Raw genomic sequence first — 9,521 nt, 5'->3', positions numbered from 1 at the left:
TTTTAAATTTCAAATTTTACATTAGGAACTGTGAAATTTTCTTTCACTAAAACAAAAAAATCTTATAAAAAACACACGAAAACATAAAAAATATAAAAAATTTCTTTTATTTTCTTCTCTTCGAATATAATCAAACATGCATTCCGTTTTTTATTTTCTCACCATTTCATTCTTTTCTTTTTCTTCATTTTGTAGATTCTTTTCTGGTATTTTCTTCTCTTTCCTTTTCCTTTCTTTTCTTTTCTTCTCTTTTCTTTTCTTTTCGTCCCGCCAACGTGCTTACTTCTCCCTCTTCTCTGTGGTTGAATAGTTCGATAGAAGGAATGCTCTAAGAAGGTTTCGATGGAGATTGAAGGTGAAGATGATTCGAGAATAATAATTGGGAATGGGTCGAAGGACTGCGGAAGAGGGTTAGGATTTCCATCCGATGATAGAACAGTTTCCCGCCGCCATGTTTCATTTGAACTACTCACCTCTTCTAGGATTGGGAAGAATAAGGATATTAATCCAGATACGGAACCTACGGTTTCTTTTGAAGTTTTGGGGAAGAATCCTTTTTGGGTGTTCAGCAATAGCAGCGGTGACGTTAGAGCTTTCGGGAGGTTCGAGAGAGGGGAACTCAGAATCGGTGATCGGTTCTGTGTTTCTGCAGAGAAACCCATCTTGTTTAGATTGAAGAGAATTGGGGTTGAAGACCCTGAAGGAAAAGAGAAATGCGTCCCAAAGGCGGTCGAGTGTAGCCGAAGGGTTTCGGAGGCAAAAGTAATGGCAGAAAGTATTCAAAACGTTGTTGGGAAGTTTGAAGGAGAGGAGAGTTTAGGTTCTGAGTCGCTGAACGTCTCAGATATTGACCCAGTTAAAGGTTTGATTTTCCGGTTTCTTTCCTATTTTTTACTTACTTTCATTTCCTACAAACAAAGCATGCTTACAGAAGCTCACATACGCAAACCCCTGGGTGGTTTGTTGGGTTTGTAAGTTTTACATTTTCATGGTAAAGCAAAGTAGAGGAATGCTCAAAATCTTGTAACTGATATGGGTTCAGTCGAATTCAGTCAATTATAAGCTCTACCCACTCAGAAATCTATGAGTTTTATGCCATTCAGACATGCCCTTGGGTCATTGATAATTTCACCTTAGCAACCGAAAGTTTTGCACTTGTATCGTTAAATGAGTTATGATTTGGAATTTTCCAATTGAGTCCTTTTCATTGGTGGAGTGGTTGTGTCTTGCTGGGAGACTTAGGGCCCGTTTGATAACGTTTCAAGAAACACGTTTCTGTCGTTTCTGTTTCCAGAAACAACAGAAACGGAATAAAAAGCGTTTGATAAAATTGTTTCGTTTCACTTATTTTCAGAAATAGAAATAGAAATTTTTACTTATTTATGGTTCAAGAAACGACCCAGGTGAAACAAGTTCAACTTGTTTCGTCGTTTCTGGAAACGACTTGTGGCCATTTTTTCATTAGTTACTATCAACTTCTAAAAACATGACTTATCAAACACCTTCAATTCCGTTTCTGTTTCTAGAAACGAAAATTTATGTTTCTGTTGTTTCTTGAAACAGAAAGGGCAGAAACGTTATCAAACGGGCCCTTAGTAGACTCAAGCAGATTATGGACGACTCTGGCTGGGTCTGATTCCTAGTTTTGAATACTTGGGGAAAATGGAACATTTCAGATTCCAGTTATGGAAAGTTTAGTTCGGTAGTTCCAGGATTTTTGCCACTACCAAGCTGTGGGCCTTGTGGTTTCTGTTTAGTTTGCGATACATTGTGATGTTATGTTTGATTATTTTGACTATCCGGGGGGCTGCATGCATGATAGTGTACATAAAATGCATTTGATTCACATCAGTAAGAAATGTGGATGAGGTAAATGAGATTTAGTGTGTGGTCTACAAACATAAAAGCTGATCTGATATATCACCATGGACATATTACTTTTAAGTAGGATAAACCATGTTGAGATCACTTAAGTAATTACATGGACTATTATACAAGTCCTCTTCATGAGATCCTCAAAAATATATGGCCTAACATTCCTTAGGGGTGTGTCCATCCAGCACATATGACGCTTGTAAGTGCCTTGATACATTGCAAAGAAACTATTCGAATCTTGATGCATACCAAAAACATTCATGTAATAGAAACTAAAGGTTCTAAGGTTGGATATTTTCCTCAAAAACATGTTGTTTAGGTTTCTACAAAAATCAGAAAACAACTTCAGTTGCCGTCTTAATTATATTCCCATTTTCCCATTATGAAAGACTATTGTTTGTGCTTCTTCCTCTTTCTCACATTATTTATTATATATGCTCCTCCGTCTTTGTCATACATATGTAGTGTACTATATCATGTAGCTTAAATACTGAGTCAATGGTAACTCAAACCAACAGCTTGTACAGCAAGTCAAACAAACAAAGATTGACAGTCATGAAGTAGAAAAGGGAAATATAATCATATTGAAGTATCATACCCCCGCCCCTACACACACAGAGAGACACAAAAAAAAGACATTTTATTAAGTAGCTTTTATTAAGGGATGCATAGTCATATGCCAACGCGTGTCTAGCTGTAGTAGCAGGCATGTTCCATACATCACGTAAAAATATGACTCTTCTATTTTTTTTTTCCCCACCCCCTCTAGAAAAAGGTGGTGTGATGTTTGTAAATGTGAAAAATCTATAGGAGGGATGTACCACAAATCATTGTTTTTGGTGTGTCATAAGACATGATCATTCTTTATATGTTGGATGTCCTTATTCCTTTTATTTTGGGACACAGAGTTTGGTTTTGTGGTAATGGGCCATGAATTTGACCGCTACCCGAAGCAAATGGTTCGAGATATAAATAATTGGAAGTGGTACCTTGAAGAAGCAAGGGAAGATATTGAAGATGACGATCTGCTTGAGAAAAATAGCTCAAAAGGGAAGAAAATTGTTGGAAGAAAGAAGAATGATAAAAGAAATGATGATGAGGAATGGATGGGTGAGAGTGAAGATGAGATAGTGCTAATGGAAAACATAAGAAGAGCAAAAAGACCTAGACATTCTATGGCTAGATCAAAGTATCACGGTGAATCCTCTAAGGATATGGGAAGTAGTAAACATTTGGTGCAGAGGAAAACTGTCTGTTCTGATCAAGGTGAAGATGAAGAAGACAACGATGAAGATAATCTTGGTGGTTTTATTGTGAATGATGATGACCTAGAATTAGAAGAACAAGAAGAAGAGGAGGAGGAGGAGGAGGAAGAAGATTATGATGATGACAATGACGATGACGATGAAAATGATGATGACAATGAAGGCAATGATGACTAGAAGTTAAAATCTTGGAAGCGGCATGTAAGCTGGGAACATGGTCACATGCATTATGATGTATGTATTTGTAACTTGTGTATCACAGATTTCTGTGACTTTTTGGTTGTTTCTTTAATAAATGTTATGTGACTTATGTCATATGTGCTTTTTTTAATCTTTGCTCATCTCCTTTTGGAAGTAGTAGTGTTTTCCTGTATTCCACCAAACACCTCTGGTAATCTATAATCAAAATGGAAATGCTTTTAGATTAGCACAAGCAGGCCGATGTATTGTGGTAACCAATTTAAGCTATAGTATACTTCCACCATGTTCAATGGGAAATGTGCGCGACTTAAATGTACTTTTGTCAATTTTCTGATGTGCTATCACTTCCAAATGTTTTTCATTGTTGACAGTTTATTCCTTCTGTTACTTGGTTCTAGAATTTAAGAAAAATTATTTAAGTGAAGACCAATTCATCCAGTGCTTTACAAGTGCTTCTAGGACCTTGCAATGTTTTGTTTCACCTTTGCAAGCATGAGACTCACTGAGCATGTAATAGTTCTTCTCTTCTTTTTTCTCACGCCAAGGGGTGAGGTGGGGTGCAGAATTTTTGTGAAGATTGAATCATCTCATTAGGTGTCTTTTATCCTGCTTCCTATAGCACCTTATAAAGATCTACAATAAGGTAACCATGTTTTATGGGCCAACATCTAAAACAGTGTAGGAGAATTATCGGAAGGTCCTGCAAATACAAGAATTATTCACTTTATTAACGATCTTGTAAACAAGACTGATTTGCCGATTTGGAAAGCTTCCTATGGTCTCGGGCTCCCAGTGACTTGTTTGAGAATTTCTGCACCAGAAAACAGAGGTGGAGTGATCATAGACTACCCTCCGCGTCCGTTTGCCATCAGGCTGCGGCGGAAAACCGGCAGGCGCATGGCCGTGTGTTGGGAACTATACTTCCTGCGATAAAACAAGGGATCTGGGCAAGTTAAAGCAGGCAATGTCCAAAACATTGAAAAGAGAAAGACAAATGTATGTATAGGTTCCATAAACACTATGGTCTGACAAAAGACAAAGTGCACTTTATTTTCCAAGATTCAGCATTGTGAGAAACCATATCATATATAAATAGATACACCTTGGGACGTTTATGCGTGACAAATTGGTATTGACCACAGAATCTGGGCAATGAGGTCCTTGTTTTGGGGCCAAAGAACAAGGGTAGTTGGGTGGCTTTTAACAATGGGGAAACTAATGTGATAAAATTCGTGGACGAAACAATGGGAAATTAAAGCAGGTTGCTAAAGTGACGAAAAGGTGAAGTTGCAAAGCATAAAAGATATTTGACCTGGGGTCAGATTGATTAGCTGTTCTAGGTCGCTAATAGATGGCCAGAGTCTTATCTTTCCCTGATCTCAAAAAAACAAAAAGAATCCTAAATCTGAGAACTAGAAACGACAGAAACATTCTCCAAGTGCACATACATGGTAAGGAAAGAGATTGAGAGTTTTTCTGAATTCAAACTCAATGTGAAATTCAACTTAAAATATCATCAATGCATCATCTTGTTTCTCTCCTACGTATAACCTGTCAAACAAATACCAAGTTCTAAGCTTAATTAATTTACATGATTGTTCCTTAACAGCTTGACTAGTTAAAATTAGGTTTAAAACTTTAAATAATAATATCCTTGCAATGGAATGAAGAATTGTACTTAGAAATATATCCAATAGTTACTAGATTATTTCCTAGGTTCTAATGAATGGCTTGAAATCTATATAGAGTCCAGGAGAAAGAGCAAGTCGACTTGTGGGCTGTTCAGCAATGGACTCATCAAGGTGCATTGCTAAGACTTGATATGGAACTGAAGGGATCAATATTAGGGATTTATATAGATACAAATCACCCATTCACCCAGCAGGTCCGATCACAATTTGTGGTTTGGGTCCTATTTGTGGATCCAATCTGTAGTGGTTTCAGGTTAATAAATTTATAGCCACCAAGGAATCAAGTACTTCGATCCACTAGAGGGCAGCCGACAAATATACAAGTACATGAAGTTGAAGAATAATATGATTATGATTGTTGCCATGTTGCATTTTCTCTCCTTTGGTTTCTTCTGTTTTCTATTATTAAAGGCCAGTCATGTGTTTTTCCACTTTAAGTTTTAGGTATAAGTTGCTTTATTTAGTTACTGATTATTGGTGAGCCAGGTCCAGAACCATCTAGAATACAATTAGACCAATCTTAAATTTACATATATTGAATTTATATCTGCTTCTTGGTATCTTCTATGGTCCATGATTTTCTTGTTATGCATTTATGGATTTTGTAATTTTTGAAGCCAAGTGTGTGATCATATGCATCTTTTAACATCTCATAAAGTTATGCTGAAAATTTCCTTGTCTTCCCTAGATTTGCAATATCTTTTATTACTTCTTTTGTCTCTAATGGTATATAACTATTTTCTCTTTCCTCAAGGAAAAATAACCATTTAAATTCAAACTTTGGACCATATGACATGGCTTTAAATCCTTCTGATTATCACAGAGTCCAGATCTAGTCCAGTATGGACCAATAGGGCATCCTTTGCTAGTGGTTTCCTTGCGCTTCCTGTATGTGTCTGGTGCAAAATACCTGGCAAAGGTGTTTATTAGTTATTACAAACATTAGATGAAGTGCCATTGTTAGATATACTGTCCTGGCATCTTTTAAGTGCATTGAATAGCCATTGATCCAGGAATTTTTTTTCTCTGATGTGGTTTGGGGCTCATCTCACTACATCCTCTAATACTATCCACCCCGTAGCCAGTTTCATTCCCCTTGAATCCTAACCAGTTCTAAAATAAGCTCCTTAGACTATACAGTCACAGAGTAGCAAAACAGATTCACCCTTCTATCCTAGCCTCATAGGTCAATTGTTTATGATAGAATTCTGATCATCCATTCACTCTGACATTAGAGAGGATGAGTCTCTTATACAAGCAGTTCCACTAACCAAGAACAGTCATCATATAAATGTAAAGGTCAGCTCATAAACTGTTTCCAAGGTCATATAAGGTTTCTATTTCTCGTTGATGGGATTGAACGGGGCAACTCAGATTTGAACTGTTAAGCCAATTAGTGGAACAAATATGTCTCAACCCGGATTGAACAGGGCTCAGCTTTGAACGTTAAGCCAATTAGTGGCACAAATATGTCTCAAACCATTCGCAAATGAATGTGTTTATCTATTCTCAGCAAGAAGATGTTGATCATTGCCCTTCCAATGAGCTTAGAGATTGGAGAAAGTATTTAATTTCTTCTTGTGTTCGATATTGCCTTTCCATAACCAGGTCATATTATGATGAGTTAAGGCTGGGGCCTGTAGTATGATGCCCTCTTTTTGCTAAGGGTACATACAGTACCTTAGTTTCAATTTCTAGAAGACCTCATTTGCATTTCCCCATATCTATTACAGCCAAATTTAGTGTTAATCTCTTTGCGCTTCCTTAGAACTGATGTCTCTGATGCTGGTTAGTATCACTTCACTGATTCTGTTTCTATTTTCTAAGAATGATTTTCAAACTTTAGTTCTTGGACTCAGAACTATTTACCACATTGTAACTGTATCCGTGGTTTATCTATGTTCTTGGGTTTAGTATTATTTTTCGCATTGTAACTGTATCCATGATTTATCTACAGACACACAGGCATAATTTAATCTGTTGTTCTGTTTTAATGTGACAAAGATGCATATGAGATTTAATTGTTGTAGATCCCATCTGGTTTGAAGTAAAGGGATGGAAATGAAATTAGAGATAGGAACTTTTCTAATCGTGCCACAAAGGATTGTGTGACCAACTGAAAACTAACTAAATGTAGTCGTTAAATTTTTCTTCTGTTTCCAGCCAAATTACCAGGATTGAATAGGAAAATATGATAGGCGAAGGAATATATTTGAAATGTTTAATTAGCATTTAGGTCAGATTTTAAGTAATCTATAAATCATGATTACAAAAGTTCTTATTTTCCTTTTAAAATTAGTTTCATCTCACTTCTTTTCTCTTGACTTGCAGCTAGATGTAGACGTACTGATTTAAACTTTCAGTTTGAGAGCCTTTCTTCATGAGACAGTTCTTATTCTTGTGATCTTGGCAGCGTTTATTCTTGGTTGAAGTTTGTAACCTATAACCTGACCGACTGGCTTCAGTTGTTATTTTGTATTTCCATGGAAATTTCATTGGGTTAATGCTATAACACAATTATTTTGGGGCAATGTGTGGGGAACCAATGGCTGCTTGATAGCAGCAACTTCAAAGTGATATCCAAGATATAATTTCATCAAAGAGGTTTTCTTCAGTTTCTACTTGAATGTTTTTCATGATCTGACTAGAATGATTATTTTGCATTTTAGCATTTGCTGAGATGAGGTGATTAATAGAATTCAAGAATGTTAAGAGCAGCAATCTCTGGATAATGATATTGGTGTAAACTTGTGTAAACAGCAGAAGCATGGAGAATGGCCCCAAAACGATAGATTATGTAACAAATTGAGTAACCTACTTGGATAGTATGTGTAATATTGTTACTACTATGGTGACAAATACAAGTCCCCCAAGTATGATTATATATCATTGCATTTTAGAATTAAAAGAACAAAGGACCTTTTAAGAGGCTTTTCCATTTTCCCTTGTTTCATATTTTGTGGTTGGACAAGTAGTAGTCATTTGCAGGTGAAGATGGGTAGTGAGGCCCAAGACTTTTCCAGCTTTGCAAGCTAGATCATCTATTGTTTGTAAGGGGCTTCCATATCAAGATTTGAGTGTATTTTCTGTTGCTGTCAACATAACACAAATTTGTTAACTATGCACACCTTGAAAAGCAACTTGGGCTGATGCAGGAATTTGAGCTTTCCCAGGTAAAAAGGCAATGGTACACTGTAGCTGTGGTAATAGAGGATGACATGCACATAGTGTATACCTGAGGCACCAAAATATGTTGATATGTGAATGTGGGTGGCATTTTATTACCTCATCAAGAAGATACCTTCTAGAAGAAGAAACATGGTGGCAAATAATGGAAGGGGAAAGAACAAAAAACAACAAAAGCAGCAAAAGAGAAAGTGTGAGGAGACTTTAGGGTTCAGATGGCCATGGAAAAATCTTTCTGAACAGCTTAGTGACATTTGCCCCGCTAAGGTTGACCACCTCATCTCATTACCCACCAACATCTGCAATAGTAGTAGTAGTGGTAACTTATATCATTTGTGGGGACCAAGGATTCATGGTTTACCCATACATGGACTAAAATTTTAAAGTACAATTTTACATTGGGACCCACCATTGAGCCTGAAGTAGTGTTATGAAATCTTTGACAGAAAACAGTGAATACCCTAAATAAGGGACTGTATTGTGATGAAATAGATACAGGGATGATGATGGCCATGGCAGCAAATGTTTGGGACAACAATAAATTCAATTCAATGGTGTCTTAGATCAGCATCAGTCAATGGAACAGAGAGGTCATGATTTTGGGAGCTAGAGCTTGGACAGAAGAATCAAATTATGAGTTTCCTCCTTTTCAGTGCCACTCATGTTCCTGCTGCATTTGGGGTATGGACTAAAAGAGAGGAGCAGTTCTGTAATTACTATTGAGGAACTGTGATGAATAAGAATCCGACAAAGATTCAGGTTGTGATGACACCAGAAGCAACCCACTCAGCCCACCCTGGCCCCCAAATAGGTGAGATGACATCACACTTGTATTGTTTTGAAAAGGGAAAATTAGCATAATAGGAAGATTCGTTTTCAAGATTCTTACAAAAGAGGGACATACTTCTGGTGTATTAATTATTCACTTTTAGTATTGCTTCTAGTTGATAGATACTTCTGTATTGTCTTACTTTGTTGTTACCTAAATTTTATTATATATACAACTATGTTCCTCTGTTTTGTCAGTGTTGATAAAGTGGTAAAATTGAAATGGGATGTTTTTTGGTTTAATTTGAACTTTAGACCTAAATTGGACAACATTTGTGCAATTTTTTAGGTAACTCTAATGGCAAAATTTAAATGTAGTTTGATGCAATTTTTTAGGTAGATCCAATGGAAAAATTGGAATGTGATTTGATGTGGGTAATGTATATTTCATGATCAACCTAAATCAGGTTACAATCATGGTTTAAGTTCTCAGTATCGGTCACTGCTGATGTCGATCCGGAACAGTGTGACTTCA

At 36.6% G+C, this 9,521-nt stretch overlaps 1 protein-coding gene across 3 annotated transcripts; it reads left to right on the top strand.

The window, feature by feature from the left end:
• The first annotated feature begins 189 nt into the window (after positions 1–189).
• LOC122091632 (glutamic acid-rich protein) lies at positions 190–9,172 on the top strand. 3 transcript variants are annotated; one of them, XR_006143974.1, is made up of 4 exons: positions 190–862; positions 2,782–3,374; positions 7,364–8,485; positions 8,665–9,172. XR_006143974.1 is itself a non-coding variant. In XM_042661664.1 (2 exons), exons 1-2 carry the CDS (start codon positions 343–345, stop codon positions 3,315–3,317), a joined length of 1,056 nt encoding a protein of 351 aa, XP_042517598.1. In that variant the 5' UTR covers positions 190–342; the 3' UTR covers positions 3,318–3,471. The 3 variants fall into 3 exon arrangements, 1 of the variants encoding a protein (XP_042517598.1); XR_006143972.1 differs by having other exon boundaries at positions 7,364–9,172; XM_042661664.1 differs by lacking the exons at positions 7,364–8,485; positions 8,665–9,172 and having other exon boundaries at positions 2,782–3,471.
• The last annotated feature ends 349 nt before the right edge of the window (positions 9,173–9,521 follow it).

Source organism: Macadamia integrifolia, chromosome 2 (genome assembly GCF_013358625.1).
Source record: "Macadamia integrifolia cultivar HAES 741 chromosome 2, SCU_Mint_v3, whole genome shotgun sequence".
NCBI lineage: Eukaryota > Viridiplantae > Streptophyta > Magnoliopsida > Proteales > Proteaceae > Macadamia > Macadamia integrifolia.
The sequence above is the reverse complement of the archived record's forward strand: the minus strand, read 5'-3'. Positions and strand labels throughout refer to the sequence as shown.

Coding starts and splice junctions, on each gene's coding strand:
- LOC122091632 (XM_042661664.1), top strand. CDS start 343: ATGGAGATTGAAGGTGAAGATGATTCGAGAATAATAATTGGGAATGGG. Junction 863..2,781: donor AGATATTGACCCAGTTAAAG/GTTTGATTTTCC, acceptor TTTGGGACACAG/AGTTTGGTTTTGTGGTAATG.